Source organism: Carcharhinus amblyrhynchos, chromosome 8, assembly GCF_965287045.1.
Source record: "Carcharhinus amblyrhynchos chromosome 8, sCarAmb.v2.hapA, whole genome shotgun sequence".
In the NCBI taxonomy this organism is placed as follows: Eukaryota; Metazoa; Chordata; class Chondrichthyes; order Carcharhiniformes; family Carcharhinidae; genus Carcharhinus; species Carcharhinus amblyrhynchos.
The window spans coordinates 111,240,329-111,260,294 of record NC_137331.1 but is presented as its reverse complement, the minus strand read 5'-3'; the positions used below and the strand labels follow the sequence as shown (position 1 = coordinate 111,260,294).

At 44.6% G+C, this 19,966-nt stretch overlaps 1 protein-coding gene across 3 annotated transcripts in view; it reads right to left on the bottom strand.

The window, feature by feature from the left end:
* The window catches only part of mtcl1 (microtubule crosslinking factor 1), a 212,445-nt gene that overhangs the window by 166,789 nt on the left and 25,690 nt on the right, over positions 1–19,966 (bottom strand). For all 3 annotated transcript variants that reach the window (XM_080194647.1, XM_080194649.1, XM_080194648.1), the window contains exon 3: positions 16,600–16,758. In XM_080194647.1, the coding sequence (XP_080050773.1) occupies positions 16,600–16,758 (159 nt within the window). The remainder of the gene's footprint in view (positions 1–16,599; positions 16,759–19,966) is intronic.

Sequence of the window (19,966 nt, the reverse complement as noted above, 5' to 3'; positions counted from 1 at the left end):
CTGAGACTCCAGAACTGCACCAATGTGGTTGACTCTCAGCTGCCCTTGGGCGATTGGGATGGGCAACAAATGCTGGCCAGCCAGTGATGCCCATGAACCAAGAATGAAAAGAAAAAAGATAATGGTTGCAGAACTACTGCGATTATCGGGAATTTGAGAGTCAGGGTGTAAGTTTTCTTTTCCTGGCTGGGTGCAAGAGGTAGTGGGATTGAATGATGTTAGGATGATATGTGTGACAAGGGAAACAAAGGAATAACTGGAGATGGCTGGTCATTTACAGGAGTTTAGAGGCTACGGGAGACAGTGATGTGTGAGGAAGTGTGGAAAAGGGCCAACTGAGAGATATGAACAACTAGTAGACTATAGGATATTTTCCCTCATGGATGGAAGGAACAGGGCGGCATGGTGACACAGTGGTTGGCATTCCTGCCTCATAGCGCCAGGGGTCCGGGTTCGATTCTGTCCTTGGAGTCTGTATGGAGTTTGCACGTTCTGCCCGTGTCTGTGCGAATTTCCTCTGGGATCTCCAGTTCCTTCCCACAGTCCAAACGTGTGCAGGTTAGATGGATTAGCCATGATAAGCGAGTGGGATTACAGCGAAACGGCCAGGGTAAGATGCTGTCAGAGAATCGGTGCAGACTTGATGGGCCAAATGGCCTCCTTCTGCACTGTAGGGATTCTATGATTCTAAATAAGAGGGAAAGTGTGTTATAGGAACTGTTATTGTGTGTTTTATGATGGCAAAAGATATTAGCACGAGTTTCTTTTCCCAGATAGTGCTGCAGGTCGCTGGGAAGAACTTAAGATAGAGGCACCATAAAACTCTTCAATGTGTTTCCAAATAATAATTTTATCAGCAAAATACTGTCTTGGTTGACAAGATAAGACTGGTATTGCTTGTTCACAAAAGGCATTCCACAACTAATGTATTGCATTCACAGTAAAGTAAAAGGTCTAATCTTAGTGGGGTAAAGTACCATGTGAACACTCCCAGTGCAAATGAACAGATTATAACAATTTGACAACTCTCCATGTATGTACAATTTCTTGCTCTGTGCTCTTTGTGGTTGACTGGCTGTCACCCTATAGCAGGATGGAGGTGCTTGGCAGTGTGTCTACTTTCACCAGCATGGAGACTTCTGGTTTCTTGACAGCCAAGATTTGCATCAAATACACTAAATATCTGCAGAGCTGGACTATGAGCGTCCAACGCTGTTCTGTGCCAGGCACTGAAAGAGGTGAACAGTCCCAGCACCCTCCCCCCCGACATACACACACACACACAACTCCACCTGACTGTTTGCTGTTCCTCACTATAATGCTGGCTGCATTTAAACTCTGCTTCCGTGTTATTTTTCTGCAACGGTATCGGAAAATGGGAGTGTTGGAACAACAGGTGAAGGAATATTAACAGTGGAGGTGGCAAGAGGATGGAATGCGGCTGAAAGATGGGTTAGACTGGGCAAGGGAGGATATACTTCAACTCTGATTTATGCGGCTTAAGCAGGAAAATCTACCAAGATATTACTCTCCTTAGTGCTGAGCGATCAAATTAACTGTAAACCCCAACACCGTGGGTCCTATAATGTTGCTCCTGTTCTATAATTTGCAGCAATTATACTATTTCATTCTTATCCTAAGAGAAAGGGAAATATTTCCAACGCTGAACAAATTAAAATTCAACACACGAGTGCACGTTTCTTTTTCCGCTTTAATATCACTGGCTCGACAGCGCTGGTTGTAAGACGGGGCCTGCATATTAATTGATGCCTTTGCCCCGGCATTGACTGCGTTGAAGGCCCCACATAATGCCCGGCCACTGAAATCAATGTGTATTTTATGCATCAGGTCACCGCACAAAAGCCTTCATTCATGACCAGACTGAACTAATTTGTCTGCTCAACAATGACACCAAGAATCAGCAAAAGATGATACTTCACAGTTTTCCCCCCTTCCTTATCAGGAACAGCTCAGTTCTGTGCAGCCTGATTGTGTGTCTCTGCACAATATGATTTCTATGCTCCTTTCTAATCCATTAATACATCCTCCACTCTTTATGCAGAATGACTTGCGTCCCGGAGAATGGAAGGATAGGCGACAGCTGCACATTAATAAAGATACAACTTGCATCTCATTACAAGTTTAAAAAAAAAATAAACTGACAAGCATTTCCACTCTATTCCCCCAAGTGCAGGCATTCAGTTTCCTCCACTTCAGTTTTTCAACGTGTGATTTATATTGGGAAACCACTCGCAGTGATTGCACGTCGCAAATTCATCTGGTTTATTGCGATAGACTGCCATCGCAAAGACCAGGAGGACATGTGCAGCTGCCCTGGAGGTGTGCTCGCAATGATGGGAAAGGGTGGTACAGACGTTCAATCAAGAAGAGATTGACATTCCCCAATGCAGGCTTTGGCTAATCCCATGGTTTCTCCACACGGACATGCATCATGTTTTGGAAAACTGCTGAGGGGTATTTATTCAAAGGAATACTGTTATTGAAAGAATGTTGGCCTTTATTCTTTCTGACATAGTTTTATTGCGCTGGTGATGACTAGCAGATGTTAGCGGAGTTCGGATATAAAAGATTCCCAGCTGGGATGCATCACAATTGGATCCCGGTTTCTGACAAACTTTGAATCTCCTCCAACTCCAAGTTTAAATCAGGTCTCGAAAGTTGACTTCCTAGTATCGGTAAAGTTATTAAAACAAGCCATGCAACACAAGATGCTGGCCATTCTTCCCTTTGTCTGGATGCTATATTATCTTAGGGAGTGCCTTCAGCCAGGCTACATAGCACCACCCACCACTTTGAGTGCTCCTCTACCACAAGACAAATAAATTAGATAATGAGGAAATTGAATATCTCATCCAGTAAGCCACCAACCAGCAGGTTTTACTTATATTTTAAAAATCCTTTAGTTGGTGTTAGTCACTCTCCATTGTGTCAGGAGAATCCACAGGAGATAGAATACATCCAGCTGTGCAGTATTCAGAGAGGAGCATTTCTGCTATGTACACCTCAACTGGGAGACCAGGTCAAAGCAGGAATATTCCTGACAGGGAGAAGTTCAGGGACTTCTGTGGAAGCCTCACTATGCACAACTGTAGCGGCCAGTTTTTTTTTCCCATTCCTGTCAGCTACTCTGGAGTAAAACTGGAATAATTTCATGGGTGCATTAAGAAAAAGCTTTTCTTTTCATTTATATTTTTACAGTATGGTAAGAGAATTCATCGATGGTATTGAACGTCAAGCTGAGGTGGTTAGAAGCGCTCGTAATTGGGAGTTGTATTCGGCTGGCATTGCTGCCTCACAGCGCCAGGGACCCAGGTTCGATTCCAGCCTTGGGTCACTGTCTGTGTGGAATTTGCATGTTCTCCCCGTGCCTGTGGGGGTTTCCTTCGGGTGCTCCCACTTACTCCCACAGTCCGAAGATGTACGGGTTAGGTGGACTGGCCATGCTAAATTGCCCCTTAGTGTCAGGGGGACCAGCTAGGGTTTATGGGGATGGGGCCTGGGTGGGATTGCATTCAGTGCAGACTCGACTGGCCCAATGGCCTCCTTCTGCACTGTAGGATACTATGAAATGGCGACTTTACTTTTAGTTTGTCCAAATATATTCTGTTGTCTTTTTTGAATATTCAGTTTCTTCCTAAAATGAGGTTCCATTGCTGGTCTCACTTTGAACCATTGTAAATATACTCTGCATCACTGGAGATTAATCTATTTTGGGATCTTTAATCCTGACCAGGACCTCTATACATGTGATGTCAAACTCATTAAGTTTAATTATAGGAAGACTGTGATGGTTGGCCTGGAAGTATTGCCTTCTCTAGGGAAAAACTCCAGGAAATTATCATTTAGTAGGTTAAATGCTTTTAGTCTGACCTTGTTTAAATCCTAAATTCTTACATTATCCTGTTATTCTAACACTGCTAGCCTGTAATCTAGGTTTTGTATATGGACAGGACTACACTCAGCTGCAATAATGCATGTGGCAGGTGAAGTTCATGTGAAGAATGGTTCTTTTGGCAAATTTTTTGATTTGATTTATTATTGTCACACACATTAACATACAGTGAAAAGCATTGCTTCTTGTGCGCTATACAGATAAAGCATGCCATTCATAGGGAAGGAAACAAGAGAGTGCAGAATGTAGTGTTTCAGCCCTAGCTAGGGTACAGAGAAAGATCAGCTTAATGCAAGGTAGGTCCATTCAAAAGTCTGACAGCAGCAGGTAAGAAGCTGTTCTTGAGTTGGTTGGTACATGACCTCAGACTTTTGTATGTTTTTCCCAATGGAAGAAGGTGGAAGAGAGAATGTCCGGGATGTGTGAGGTCCTTGATTATACTTAATTAAGTTAGGAGAGGAATATTTACCCTAGGTATAGCAGGAGGATGGAGAAGAATAAGTTACAGCAAAACAATTAGTTTTTCCACCACTGACCCAAACACAAACGGACTTTCTCCATTTTTTTAAGCTAATCTTGTTCATTTCTTAAATTATACAACAATACTATTGGATATCATTACAATAGCAATATCAAAATTGAACTCACTGGATATCATCATATTGTCAAGATATCTGATTGAACATCAAGTATCTTCAAATTGGTTGATCCCTGGGATAAAGGGGTTGTCCTATGATTAAATGCTGAGTAAATGGGGTCTACATTCTCTGGAGTTTGGCAGAGTGAGAGATGGTCTCCTTGAAACATACAGGGCAGATAAGTGGATGATCCATCTCGGCCTCCTCCAGTGGTCCCCAGAATCACAGATGTCAGTCTTCAGCCAATTTGATTCACTCCACGTGATGTCAAGAAACAGCTGAAGACACTGGATACTGCAAAGGCTATGGGCCCTGACAACGTACCTGCAATAGTATTGAAGACTTGTGCTCCAGAACCTGCCGCACCCCTACCCAAGCTGTTCTGGTACAGCTCCAACACTGACAACTACCCGGCAATGTGAAAAATTACCCAGGTATATCCTGTACACAAGAAACAGGACAAATCCAACCCAGCCAATTACTGCCCCATCAGTCTATTCTCGATCATCAGCAAAGTGATGGAAAGGTTCATCACAGTGTTATCAAACAGCACTTACTCAGCAATAACCTGTTCCTGGGTGCTTGGTTTGGGGTCCACCAGGGTCACTCAGCTCCTGACCTCATTACAGCCTTGGTTCAAACACACAGTAAAAAGTCTGACAACACCAGGTTTAAGTCCAACCAATTTATTTGATAGTGAGTTTACTATCAAATAAATTGGTTGGACTTAAACCTGGTGTTGTCAGACTTCTTACTGTGTTTAACTCAGTCCAACACCGGCATCTTCACATCAAACACACAAAGCCAGAGGTGAGGTGAGAGTGACTGCCCTTGACATCAAAGCAGCACAGGGCGGCATGGTGGCACAGTGGTTAGCACTGTTGCCCCACAGCGCCAGAGACCTAGGGTCAATTCCGGCCTCAGGTCACTGTCTGTGTGGAGTTCGCATGTGCTCCCCATGTCTGCATTTCCTCTGGGTGCTCCGGTTTCCTCCCACAGTCCAAAGATATGCGGGTTAGGTTGATTGGCCATGATAAATTGCCCTTTAGTGTCAGGGGAATTAATGGGATGAATGCATGGGATTACAGGGATGGGGCCTGGGTGGGATTGTTGTTGATGTAGGCTCAATGGGCCAAATGGCCTCCTTTTGCACTGTTGGGATTCTATGATTTGGCCGAGTGTGGCATCCTCAGTGAAACAGGGGGAAAACCCTCTGTTGGTTGAAGTTATACTGGCACAAAAGAAAATGGGTGTGGTGATTGGAGATCAATCATCGCAACTCTAGGATATCTCCGCAGATGTTCCTCATGGAACTGTCCTGTACCCAACCACCTTCAGCTGCTTCATCAATGACCTTTTTCCATTATAAGGTCAGAAGTGGGGATGTTCGCCAATGATTGCACAAAAGTCAGCACCATTTGTGACTCTTCAGATAGTGAAAAAGTCCATGTCCAAATGCAGCAAGATCTGTAAAGTATCCAGGCTTGGCTGCCAAGTGGCAAGTAACATTCACATCATGCAGGGGAGCGGCACGGTGGTACAGTCGTTAGCACTGCTGCCTCATACTGCCAGGGACCCAGGTTCAATTCCCGGCTTGGGTCATTGTCTGTGCAGAGTCTGCACATTGTCCCCATGCCTGCATTGGGTTTCCTCCCGAGTGCTCCAGTTTCCTCCATGACTGTATGACACATATGCCAGGCAATGACCATCACCAAAAAGAGACACTCTAACCAGGCCCCTTGACATTCAATGGCACTATCATTGCTGAATCCATCACAATGATCATTCTGGGGATGACCACTGACTAGAAACTGAACTGGACTAGCAGACAGACTAGCTCGATTAGGATTATATTCACTGGAGTGTAGAAGAGTAAGAGGGGATCTCGTAGAAACTTATAAAATTCTAACAGGGTTAGATAGGGTAGCTTCAGAAAGAATGTTCCCAACGGTGGGGGAGTCCAGAAAGAAGGGTTATAGTTTGACAATAAGGGGTAAACCCTTTAGAACTGAGGTGAGGAGGAATTTCTTCACCCAGAGAGTGGTGAATCTGTGGAATTCACTACCACAGAATGTAGCTGAGGTCAAAACGTTGTGTGATTTCAAGAAGAAACTAGATCTAGCTCTTGGGGCTAAAGGGATCAAAGGCTATGGGAGGAAGGGGTGATCAGGATATTGAATTTGATGATCAGCCATGATCAAAATGAATGGTGGAGCAGGCTCAAAGGGCCAAATGGCCTACTTATGCTTCTAGTTTTTATATAAATAATGAGGGAACTGGAGCAGGTCAAAGGCTAGGAAACCTGCAGTGTGTAACTCACCTCCTGAGTCTTCCAAAGCCTGTTCACCATTTATAAGACCCAAGTGTGATAGAATATGCTCCACTTGCCTGGATGGGTGCAGCTCCAACACCACTCATGAAATTTGACACCATCCAGGACAAAGCAGCCAACCTGATTGCTACCCCTTCCACCTCCGCCACTGTGAACAATGGCAGCACGTGAACCACCTACACGAGGTAGTTCAGGAACTCACCAAAGTTCCTTGGACAACACCTTCCAGACTCACGACCGCTACCATCTAGAAGGACAAGAGAGACAGCTACCTGGGAACATCACCACCTGGAGGTTCCCCTCCAAGTCATTCACTATCCTGACTTGGAAATATATTGCTTTTCCTTCATTGTCACTGGGCCCAAAATCCTGGAATTCCCTCTCTAACGGCAATGTGGATGTATTTACACCTCAGGGACTGCAGCGGTTCAAGGAGGCAGCTCACCATCACCTTCTAAAGGGCAACTAGGGATGGGCAATAAATGCTGGCCTAGCCAGTGATGTCCCCCCCACGTCCCATGAATGATGGGCTCGGGGATTTAGGACAAATCTCAGGATATGGGCATCAGTCATTTAGGACTGAGATGCGAAGAGATTTCACGATTCAAAGGGTTTGGAATTTTCCACCCCAGAGGGTTGTGGATGCTCCATCGTTGAAGATATTTAAGGCTGAGATGGTCAGCTTTTGGTTTCTCGGGGTATCCAGGGAGATGGGAAACTGGCAGGAAGGTAGAGTTGAAGCTGAAGATCAGCCCTGGTTGTGTTGAATGGCAGCAGAACAGGCTCCATGGGTTAAACGATCTACTCCTAAGAAAGACTAAGGAAATTTGGCATGTCCTTTATGACTCACACTAATTTCTACAGAAGCTGAAGTCATTCTTTCTGGCTATATCACAACTTGGTATGGCTCCCGCTCTGACCACAGGGAACTACAAAAGGTCGTGAATGTAGCCCAATCCATCAAGCAAACCAGCCTCCCACCCACTGACACTGTCTACACTTCCTGCTGCTTTGGAAAATCAGCCAGCATAATTAAGGACCCCACGCACCCCGGACACACCCTTTTCCACCTTCTTCGATCAGGAAAAGATATAAAAGTCCAAGGAGGCATACCAACTGACTCAAGAACAGCTTCTTCTCTGCTGCTATCAGACTTTTGAATGGACCTGCCTCGCATTAAGTTGATCTTTCTCTACACCCTCGCTATGACTGTAACATTACATTCTGCACTCTCTCTTTCTCTTCTCAATATACGATATGCTTTGTCTGTATAGAGCGCAAAAAACACTTCTCACTGTATACTAATGTGACTATAATAAATCAAATCTGTTCCTACTTCTCAAGTCCTCAACCGCAGAGGTTAATTGACTTAAAGTCAAAGATACTGTCACATTGCTCAGAAATCTGATCTTAGAAATCATAAATGTATCAATCTGATTTTGAAGTTACAGGCATCATCACAGTGTGGAGGAACCCAAGTCAAAATATGCTCATAACTATGCCAATGGCAAACTATGTAGAGTAGCACTGGCAGATGCTTAGAAACAATTAATCAATTGGGTGGCACGGTGGCACAGTGGTTAGCACTACTGCCTCAGTGCCAGGGACATGGTTCGATTCCAGCCTTGATCAACTATGAAGTTTGCACATTCTCCTCTGGGTGCTCCGGTTTCCTCCCACACTCCAAGATTAGGTTGATTGGCTGTGCTAACTTGTCCCTGAGTGTCAGGGGGATTAGCAGGACAAACACATGGGGTTACGGGGATAGGACTTGGATGGGGTTGTTGTCAGTTCAGGCTTGATGGGCTGAATGGCCTCCTTCTGCACTGTAGGGGTACTATGATTCTGTTCTACTATGCGTTTCTGCTTAGCCGTTGTGTTGCATGGTAACAGGATCCAAGCTGGTTGGTGAAGTTAAAACCAGCACACAGAGCTTTTCTTTAAAGAGAGGGTTTATTGCATTTGTCCAGTCTCATGGCTTACACCCAGTGTCCCAACTATCACCTATTTATACGTTCTCAAAGTGCATAATCAAACAGTGCCCTTCACCTGTGTATCCTATCAATAAAATTAACATGCCATTTATTCTGCACAGCTCAATAATATCATGGAAGGGAGCAATGGGTGAAAAGCAATGAAGAGCAAATATCCTTTGAAAGTGGAACTGAGCAGCGACAGATCAGCCATGATCTTATTGAATGGTGGGGCAGGCTCGAAGGGCTAGATGGCCTACTCCTGCTCCTATTTCTTATGTTCTTATGTTCTTTAACAGTGCTAAGAAAATCTAGTATGCTAAACAAACATATGGGTGGCACAGTAGCACAGTGGTTAGCATTGCTGCTTCACAGCTCCAGGGATCCGGGTTCCATTCCCCGCTTGGGACACTGTCTGTGTGGAGTTTGCACATTCTCCTCGTGTCTGCGTGGGATTCCTCCAGGTACTCCAGTTTCCTCCCACAGTCCACAGATGTGCGGGTTAGGTTAATTGGCCATGCTAAAATTGCCCCTTTAAGTCGTGAGATGCATAGGTTAGCGAGATTAGCAGGTAAATATGTAGGGATATGGGGGTGGGGCCTGGGTGGGATTGTGGTCGGTGCAGAGTCGATGGGCTGAATGGCCTCCTTCTGCACTGTAGGGTTTCTACGATTCTATGAAACATTGCAACAGGAAGTCTGTCAGCACCAGATTGAAGTCCAACAGATTTATTTGGTATCACGAGCTTTCGGGTGCTCCTTCATCAGGTGAGTCAAGTGATGATGAGCAGCGCTCCGAAAGATCGTGATACCAAATAAACCTGCCGGACTTTAGCCTGGTGTAGTGAGACTTACTGTGCTTACCCCAGTCCAACGCCAGCATCTCCACATCAAGTGTTACAAATAGATTAGGTGGATTGTGAATACCTTCTAACACACCAGTGGTCTTTTAATCCTTATGTCAACATTAACTGAGTCATCAGTGCAAAATTCAATAAATTTCTCTATTATTCACAAAACATGTTACAATGATCACAATGGTCAACAGCAATCCTCCCGAACACACACCTTACTGCGCCATTTGGATACAGATGCTCACGCCTGAACACAAAGTGTAAAAATCTTCAGGACAAATAACATTGATGAGATTTACCTTGATGGGGAGTGTTTTACTTGGTTTGCCATTACCAGGACAGTAAAACAAAGCAGTAAAAATCCACAGTTATTTGAGATACACATCACAAGAATTCAGGCTTGAAGAACAGCAGTGCTGGAGTCCATAATAGTCCAGATGGGCACCTTAAAGTGTATAAGCAATGGAGTGGTATAACAAAGTAACACTAAATCTCTCCTTGTCAGTACATTCTCATTGTTTTGTGTTGTAAACTGATATAGCTGAATGACACATTCTGCTTATTTTATGTCCTGGCACGGAACAGCAGTGCCAATGGCAGTGACACACTGGTCAATGCAAGAGTGTTATTTGCTGGACCTACAGAAAGCCTATCTCTCCATTACATCCGTCCATCTGAAATCCTTCTAACAACGCATAACACCCGCCAGCCACGGGAACCAGAGTGGGCAAGGGTGGAGCATGGAAAGGTCCGTTGACCTCAGGTGGGATTTTGTGGTTTCCGGATGAGCGAAGCTGGAAAATCCCACCCAACAGGTCTGAGGGTCTGGAAAACACATCACACTATAGTGCGGCATGGTAGCACAGTGGTTAGCATTGCTGCCTCTCAGTGTAGGGGACTGGATTTGATTCCCGGTTCAGGTCACCATCTGTGCAGGGTCTACACATTCTCCCTGTCTCTGCAAGGGTTTCCTCTGGGTGCTCCCATTTTCTCCCACAAAAGATGTGCTGGTTAGGTGCATTGACCATGCTAAATTCTTTCTCAGTGTAACCAAATAGGCGCTGGAGTGTGGTGACTCGGAGGTTTTCACAGTAACTTCACTGCAATGTTAATGTAAGCCTACTTGGGACACTAATAAATACATTTTAAAAACTAAGCTGCCTGGACTTAGAAAAGTTGGGTGTCTTTTGGGGAAAGGACTGATACTTCAACAAGGATACTTCAACAAGTCCAGGTTCAGAGAACATTGAACATTACAGCACAAACAGGCCCTTCAGCCCACAAGTTGCACCGATCATATCCATACCTACTAGGCCTATCTATAACTCTCAATCCCATTAAAATCCCATAGGACTCTTTGAATCGGCCTTGCAGGTGGAGGATGTGGTAAAGAAGGCTTGTGGTGTACTAGCCTTCATTAATCGAGGGATTGAATTTAGGAGTTGGGAGATAACGCTGCAACTTTATAAGACCCTTGTCAGATGCCACTTGGAGTACTATGTGCAGTTCTGGTCACCTCACTACAAGAAGGATGTGGAGGCTATTGAAAGGGTGCAAAGGAGATTTGCAAGAATGTTGCCTGGATTGGGTGGCATGCCTTATGAGGATAGGTTGAGGGAGCTAGGTCTTTTTTCCCTGGAGAGACAAAGGATGAGAGGTGACCTGATAGAAGTTTATAAGATGCTGAGAGGTATAGATAGGGTGGATTCTCAGAGGCTATTTCCCAGGGCTGAAATGGTCACTACGAGAGGACACAGGTTTAAGGTGCTGTGGAGTAGGTACAGAGGAGACGTCAGGGATAAGTTTTTCAGTCAGAAGGTGGTGAGTGAGTGGGATTGACTGCCATCGGTGGTGGTGGAGGCAAACTCGTTGGGGTCTTTTAAGGGACTTCTGGATGAGTACGTGGGATTTAATGGGATTGAGGATTATAGGTAGGCCTGGTAGGTAGGGGTATGATCAGCACAACTTGTGGGCTGAAGGGCCTGTTTGTGCTGTAGTTTTCTATGTTCTATGACAGAGAGACTCTGCCTACATGGACTTATCATTAACTTGGCCTGAAGATTCCTTAGTGTGGTGATGGACAATGTCAAGCTCCTCGCTGACTGAAACCAAATATAGTGCTGTGCTCAGCTCCACTCAGAATGTCCGAAAGAAAATCGCTATCATGGTCTCACATTACCAACGTCAAGCAGAAAATTGTATGGCTGTTTCTTTCTCGTGCAGCATAAGAACATATAAATAAATGAAAGCGTAGCGACTGGGTAAAGACCATCAGACATTCAACTGACATCCACAAAATTGATTTCAACACGTACTATCTGCCTTACCAATGGATCCTTTGATATCATATCCAATTGTTGTGCCCATTTACACTGTCCAGTTCAATAATCACCCAGAGGAAAGAAGGAACAGGAGTGGGCCATTTAGCCCCTCAAGCCTGTTCCACAATCCAGAGGTTTCTGGTAACTCATTCCATAAGTCTAACTACCTTTTGGGTGGCAAAGCTTTCCTTTCCTTGTTCTTATGTCCTAACTTTACTACCTTTGATCTTTCAGCTCTTGAGATCCTAACCTCAGAGTTCTTACCCTAACTCTCTTCACCTCCCTATCTCTGTCTCTCTCCTCCTGCTTCAAAGCCACTTCTTTGAGGAAGCCTTTGGTTACCTGTCGAATATGGCCAGAATTTTACCGGCACGCCCGCCCTGGAATCATGGCTCACAGAATGGAATTCTCCGTTGCCCTCAGGTAGGATTTTACGAGCCTCGCCCGAGCGAGGTCGTAAGATACCGGTCTAAGTATCTCAGTCAAATCTTGTTGTTTCCTGTGGGAGTGCCTTGGGACATCTTACTCCATTAAAGATGTTTCATAAATAAAAGTGGTTATTTAAATTCCAGCCCCTGGCATCCAATCCCTTCAGCACATGGGAAATTTGCCAGGATTAAATTTGACAATTTCCTTCATGGGGGCGGTACAGTGGCACAGTGGTGGAAACACGGTGGCACAGTGGTGGAAACACGGTGGCACAGTGGTGGAAACACGGTGGCACAGTGGTGGAAACACGGTGGCACAGTGGTGGAAACACGGTGGCACAGTGGTGAGATGTGCTGCCTCAGAGCACCAGAAACCCAGGTTTGATTGGGTCACTGTCTGTGTGGATTCTCCCCGCGTCTATCTGTGTTTCCTCCGGATGCTCTGGTTTCCTCCCAGACGTGCTGGGAGGTGGATTGGCCATGCTAAAATTGCCCCTTAGTATCAGGGAAGTTAGCAAGATAAATAAGTGGGGTTATGGGAATAGGGTGGGATTGTTGTTGGTGCAGGCTTGATGGGCCGAATGGCCTCCTTTCGTACCATAGGTTTCGATGATTCCACACGAACTTCAGTTTGGTCGCCTTAAGTGCGCCTTATGAATGGACAGAAAGAATTTGACACTGGTGCACGCGAGACTTTGCAGTTTGTGTGGTGTGCTATTGCAATAATGGTGACATAGGGGTAATGTCACTGGACTAGTAATCTAGCAGCCCAGGCTAATGCTTTGGGAACATGGGGTTCAAATCCCACCATGACAGCTGGTGTAATTTTAATGAATAAACCCGGAATGTAAAGCTAGTCTCCATAATGGTGACCACAGTTGTAAAAACCCATCCGGCTCGCTAATGCCCTTTAGGGAAGGAAAAGTGTCATCCCTACATGGTCTGGTCTACATGTGACTCACAACTGCAATAGCCCACCTAGCCACTAAAGCCAAGGGCAATTATGGATGGGCAACACACCCACATCCCATGAAAAAATAAATTAGAAACACAATCAATACATTGGACTTGAAGCAATTTTCCAAGGTCCCACACTGGGAAGTTCCGAAGAACAAAGGAACCTTGGCATGTTTGTCCATGGATCGCTGAAGGCGGAAAGGCAGGTTAACAGGGTGGTGAAAAAGATATATGGCACTCTCACCTTTACCAATCGGGGTATAGATTACAAAAATAACCTGAGGAGACTTCGATCTATTACCAAAGTGAAGGAGACTGTTCTGAGAGATTTTCTCTTTGCCGATGACTGTGCCCTGTATGCTGGCTCAGAGCCAGAGACACAAGTCATTATGGACAAATTTTCCATGGCTTGTGACAACTTTGGACTCACCATCAACATTAAAAAGACCGAAGTAAATACATGAGACGCTCCTCATGCACCGTATACAGGACCCATAATCATTATCAAAGGGGTGAAACTACAGGCAGTGGATCAGTTCACTTATCTTGGCAGTATCCTCTCCCAAGCAGTGACTATTGACACCGTAGTTAACTGCAGAATAGCAAAGGCAAGCTCTGCTTTCAATAGACTGTGCTCCACTGTATGGGAACATCGAGGAATCAGTCCAGCAACAAAACTGAAGGTCTACAGCGCTGCGGTTCTCACTACCTTCCTGTATGCCTGTGAAATGTGGACTGTGTATTGAAGGTATGCAAGACAGCTCAATCATTTCCACATGACTTGTCTTTGCAGAACATCACGCATTCGTTGGAAAGACAAAGTACCAGACACTGAAATTCTCTCTAGTGCAAGTCTATCATCAGTCCACATGCTGCTGATGAGAGCACAGACCCGTTGGGCAGGTCATGTCATCCGTATATCAGACGCGCGCATACCCAAGCAGCTCCTTTTTGGGGAACTCTCTGCTGGGAGGCGCTCGCATGGAGGGCAGAAGAAATGTTTCAAAGACACACTCAAAGCCTCCCTGAAGTCACTTGACATTGACACGACCACCTGGGAAACGCTGGCACAAAACCGCCCTACCTGGCACTGCCTCATCCACAAAGGCTGTCAAGCTTACGAAGCAAGGTGTATTGCTGAAGCACAACCTAAACGTGAGCTGCGCAAATCCAGAGCCACCAGCGCAACAACGACAGTGTCTGCACAAGTCTGTCTAATATGTGCCAGGATATTCCGTGCCTGAATTGGCCTGATCCGTCATCTTTGGACACACTGCAACCAGCCTCAAACTGACTAATGGTGTCGAGGTCCTCATCAATGACGATGGACGAACAACAACAGATTACAAAAGCAGAGAGGTCATGATGGAGTTGTGTTGAACTTTGATGAGGCTACAGCTGGAGTACTGTGTGCAGTTCTGGTCGCCACATTATAGGAAGAACACGAACACACTGGTGGGGGTGCAGAGGAGATTCACCAGGATGTTGCCTGGAATGGAACATTTAAGTTATAAAGGGAGGTTGGATAGGCTTGGGTTGTTTTCTCTGGAGCAGAGAAGACTGAGGGGTGACCTGATTGAGGTGTTCAAGATCATGAGGGACATGGACAGGGTGGATAGGGGGCAGCTGTTCCCCTTAGTTGAAAGGTCAGTTACGAGGGGACACAAGTTAAAAGTGAGGGATGGGAGGCTTCGGGAGGATTTGAGGAAAAGCATTTTTACCTAGAGGGTGGTGACAGTCTGGATTGCGCTGTCCCGAAGGGTAATAGAGGTAGGATGCCTCACATCCTTTAAAAAGTACCTGGATGAGTACTTGGCACACCATTACACTCAAGGCAATGGGTCAAGTGCAGGCAGGTGGGATTAGATGGACAAGTCAGGACCTTTCATGTGTCGGTGCACTGTAGTATTCTGTGATTCTGTGTTAACAATATCTCCTGAACAAGTAGAAAACTGGCTTTGTCTTTTACAATGACTTTTCAACCATGAAAGCAAAGTAATGACTAAACCATTCAATTATGTTAGGTCCTATCAGAGCAGATGATATACAAACATTGTAAGGAACAAACATCAAAAAGGGAAACATTGCAAAGAATGAATTTCATTAATTTTTTATATGTAGACCCTGTATTTTTACTGGGAATTTACAATGTGAGGGAGTTGGATTGCAGAGGCACAGGCATTAACCTCAAGTGCTTGAACAATAAGTGCCCATAATTCAGCTCCTTCAGTTAAGAGTTCAGTAACTGCTCCAAGAGAGTTCTGATCTTGCCAGGACTTACGATTTAAATATAAAAACATGCAAAAAGACAGCAAACAGAAGTCAAAATGTATAAAAGACAGTAATAAATCTCTGCAATGCTCCTGACTTGAGTCTGCATGTTCTCCCTGTGTCTGTGTGGGTTTCTGCAGGGTGCTCTGGTTTCCTCCCACAGTCCAAAAGATGAGCAGGTTAGGTGGATTGGCCGTGATGAATGCTCAGGGTACGGGGATAGGGTGGGGGAGTGGGCGTAAGGTAGAATGCTCTTTTGGAGGGTCAGTGCAGTATCGGTGGGCCGATTGGCCTCCTTCTGCACTGTTGGGATTAAATGGACTCATTAAGTTAATCCTTGGTTGCCAAGACATTATTACGCCAAAAAGGTATCACTGCATAGATGAAGTATTGATGAATTGTACAGTGGAGCTCTCTCATGTGGAACGCACTATTACACTTTGTTACATTTACCTTGCAAAACAGCCAGCAACCTGACTTTGATGGTGATGCTACAGTTTCACTGAAAGGACACAAGTGTTTCTGATGATTCACATATTCTCATTTCCCCATGACACCAGGTACATGACATCATTTGCATCAAATGTAAAGAATTACCAACAGCACCACTTTCCTCATACAGGGTGGGATCGTTCACTCAGCCAAACAGCGTAGGCGAGCATTCTGCTTCGCACATTGCCAATTTGTACAGAATACCTGACCAACATTAGGAAAGATCCCCGGATACAAAACAAAAGTCACGGTTACACCCTATGTATCATATGCAAGCAAAGTTGCTTTTTTGCGTTGCTTTCAAAGATCCTACAACGCAAAGCTGGTGGGTTTCCCAATGCGGTTGATTAGAACAAACAAGATAACCTTAACATGAAACAACACTGTACCATAAGAGGGGGGTCTGAGACCCTCAGCTCACCTCTTTGATCCTGTCCAGCTCATTCTGCAGCGTTTGCTTGGAGATTTCTACTTCGATTAGTCTCTGCCGAAGGGACTCGTTTTCATCTTCCACGTTGACACGTTTTTCCTCCACACTTTCCAGCTCGTGGTGCAGGCGTACAGACACATCTTTAGCAACCTGACAGCAACGGCAGAACAACAAAGTCAACCTAGTTTATAAGTTGCTGCCGTGCCCTGGAAATATCTCCTTCAAAATAATCCCTCAAGGCTCTGCAAGTAAGCACACTGCATAACCTGTTCCAGTGTCATAGAGAGCAGCTTCGATCCATGCTGCATTCGGAGTTTGTTGACAAGGCTAATGGGCACTACAGGTACTCTCATTGTTCCTTAGCTAAATTACTGAACAGGCTCAGAAAGAATGATCACATGGTTGAATTGTCTGAGGACAATGCTTTTGGAATCATATCCCTGCGAAGGTCAATGTCTACGGTAGGGGGAAAAGATCTTGAAGCAATATATTTTTGTTGTGGATATCAGATACTTGTTTCACAATGAGCTGCCCTTTTGGGTTCCTCGCTGTGTGTTTATTTAATGAGAAAAAAAGTTCTGTAAATTAATTTTCATTTAAATTTCAGTACACATGCATACACGCACACACACACGCATAGACACACACACATATGAGCGTGCACACACGCTCACACGTGCGCGTGCACACACGCTCACACGTGCATGCGTGCACACACGCTCACACGTGCATGCGTGCACACACGCTCACACGTGCATGCGTGCACACACGCTCACACGTGCATGCGTGCACACACGCTCACACGTGCATGCGTGCACACACACTCACACGTGCATGCGTGCACACACACTCACACGTGCATGCGTGCACACACACTCACACGTGCATGCGTGCACACACACTCACACGTGCATGCGTGCACACACACTCACACGTGCATGCGTGCACACACACTCACACGTGCATGCGTGCACACACACTCACACGTGCATGCGTGCACACACACTCACACGTGCATGCGTGCACACACACTCACACGTGCATGCGTGCACACACACTCACACGTGCATGCGTGCACACACACTCACACGTGCATGCGTGCACACACACTCACACGTGCATGCGTGCACACACACTCACACGTGCATGCGTGCACACACACTCACACGTGCATGCGTGCACACACACTCACACGTGCATGCGTGCACACACACTCACACGTGCATGCGTGCACACACACACATGCACAATTCTGACTATTTTCACTTAACATTTGAAAATATAAGAAAAGTTAACAATATAGAAAAAGTAATTCAGCCCATCAAAATACATTGGTCCATTGAAACTCAGTTTGCTACATCATAGAATAAAGTTGTGACTCAGTTGGTAGAAGTCTTGCCTCTGAGTTAGAAGGTTGTGGATTCAGGTCCTGCTACAGGAATCAAGTTTAACAATTGATGCTTTACGCTCCTGTGCAGCACTGAGGGCTATGTTATCAGAGGTCCCATCTTTGGATGTGATGTTAAATCAAGGCATTGTCTCTCCTCTAAGATGGATGTAAATGATCCCAGTAGGATTTCAAAAAAGAGCTGAACGTTAACTCTATTTAGCTAATATTTAGCCCTCAACCAACAGGACAAAAACCAAATAATCTGGTCATTATCACACTGTTGCTTGCTGTGCGCAAATTGGCTGCCACATTATATTTGATGGATCCTACAATTGGCTTCAAAAATCAAATAATGTAAACTTCACCCCTTGTACGTTATATTATTCACACCACTCCATTTACAGAGCAGTTCCAATTATATAACTGGGTTCTCAATGGCCCATAGATGGATATGCATCTTTCTGTCATCTATTTTCTGACTTTTCAAGTATTACTATTTATGACAACACTGTGCCTTTAAGAAATGTATTTTTGTCATGTTTCTTGTGCAGGATTTAGTTTAGCAGTCAGTTCTATTAACCAGTGCGTTTTGTCTGTAATCTGCAGCCTCTGTTGATATTGCAAAAGGATAGTTGCTCTGAATTGCTAGAATGTTTGTTTTACTCTGGGTTATTTTAGTGTTTACCCTGGTGTTTTTCAGAGTAGGGCTTGATTAGATTGATTAAAAGGAAATCATGTGGCTGAGTGGGACTAGGCTTACACAAAGAAATAAGCTCACTTGCTCTTGGGATCTTTAAAGAGAAGAAGCTCTGTGTGTGTCTCTTTCTTGATTTGGAGAATGGGATCTGCCAGAAAATAAGACTCTTCCACTCTTTGCTGCTGTATGGGAGTCAAAAGTCAGTTTCTTTCTGTATCTTTCCAGGAGGGTTAAAAGACTGGAAATCTAGCATCCACGTGGGCTGATGTGTTTTTTTGTGCTAACTGATTTTGAAGAAAGATATGCGTCTATGGGGATATTGCTCACATTGGAACTATAGAGATAGCTACCTCTTCAGAATTATACCTTGTCATATTTAAGTATTTCGATTGGCAAAAATTATGCTAATTCATTTTTCTGTATTTTAACTGTGTTGTTAAATAAAGTTTGTTTTAATAGAAGCTTCCTAGTGTGTCAATTAAATCATATTTGGAGTGAAATATCTTATGCTCACCCTAAGGCCAAAATCAAAAAAGGTTGGGGTCTAGGCTAACTTCATAATGTATCTTGGAGTGTCTGATCTGGTCCCTAACATGTTTCATTCCATTCATAAAAATTGATGAACATGTTCACACTTCACCAAGATCCTTTTGAGCTCATGACAGTGCTGCACACAGGTAGGGAATCTTAATGTTGCCTGTGTTTTACTCTAACCTCAATAATAGTGCATGGTTCAGGAAAGTATGATATTTTTCTGACCTGTCGATGGCTGGAATAGTAGCATTCAATTGTTTAAAACCAGACTGTCAGCCGACTTTGAAAATATATATTCGAGAGGACTAGAAAACTAAAACAGGGATGTACTGCTGAGGCTTTATAAGACTCTAGTCAGAGCACTCATAATGATTCTGAGAGCACACAGTTAGCTGGTATGTAGATCTGTACAGAACTGCTTTATAAATGATCCATAGACAATTAGAATTTAGACTTGCATTTAGGTGAAGCTTCTTTTTGTCCATAAAAGTACATTTGTGGTGTTTGCTTATCCAGGACTTCACCAGCATTGAGTCAAAAACATGATTGTATCTTTCCCTATAAATATTAAATTTAAAGCTTATTTATTAGTATCACAAGTAGGCTTACACTGCAATGAAGCTACCGTGGCTGTTCGGGTACACTGAGGGAGAATTTAGCATGGCCAATGCCACCTAACCAGCATGTCTTTCGGACTGTGGGAGAAAACTGAAGCACACGGAGGAAACCCATGCAGA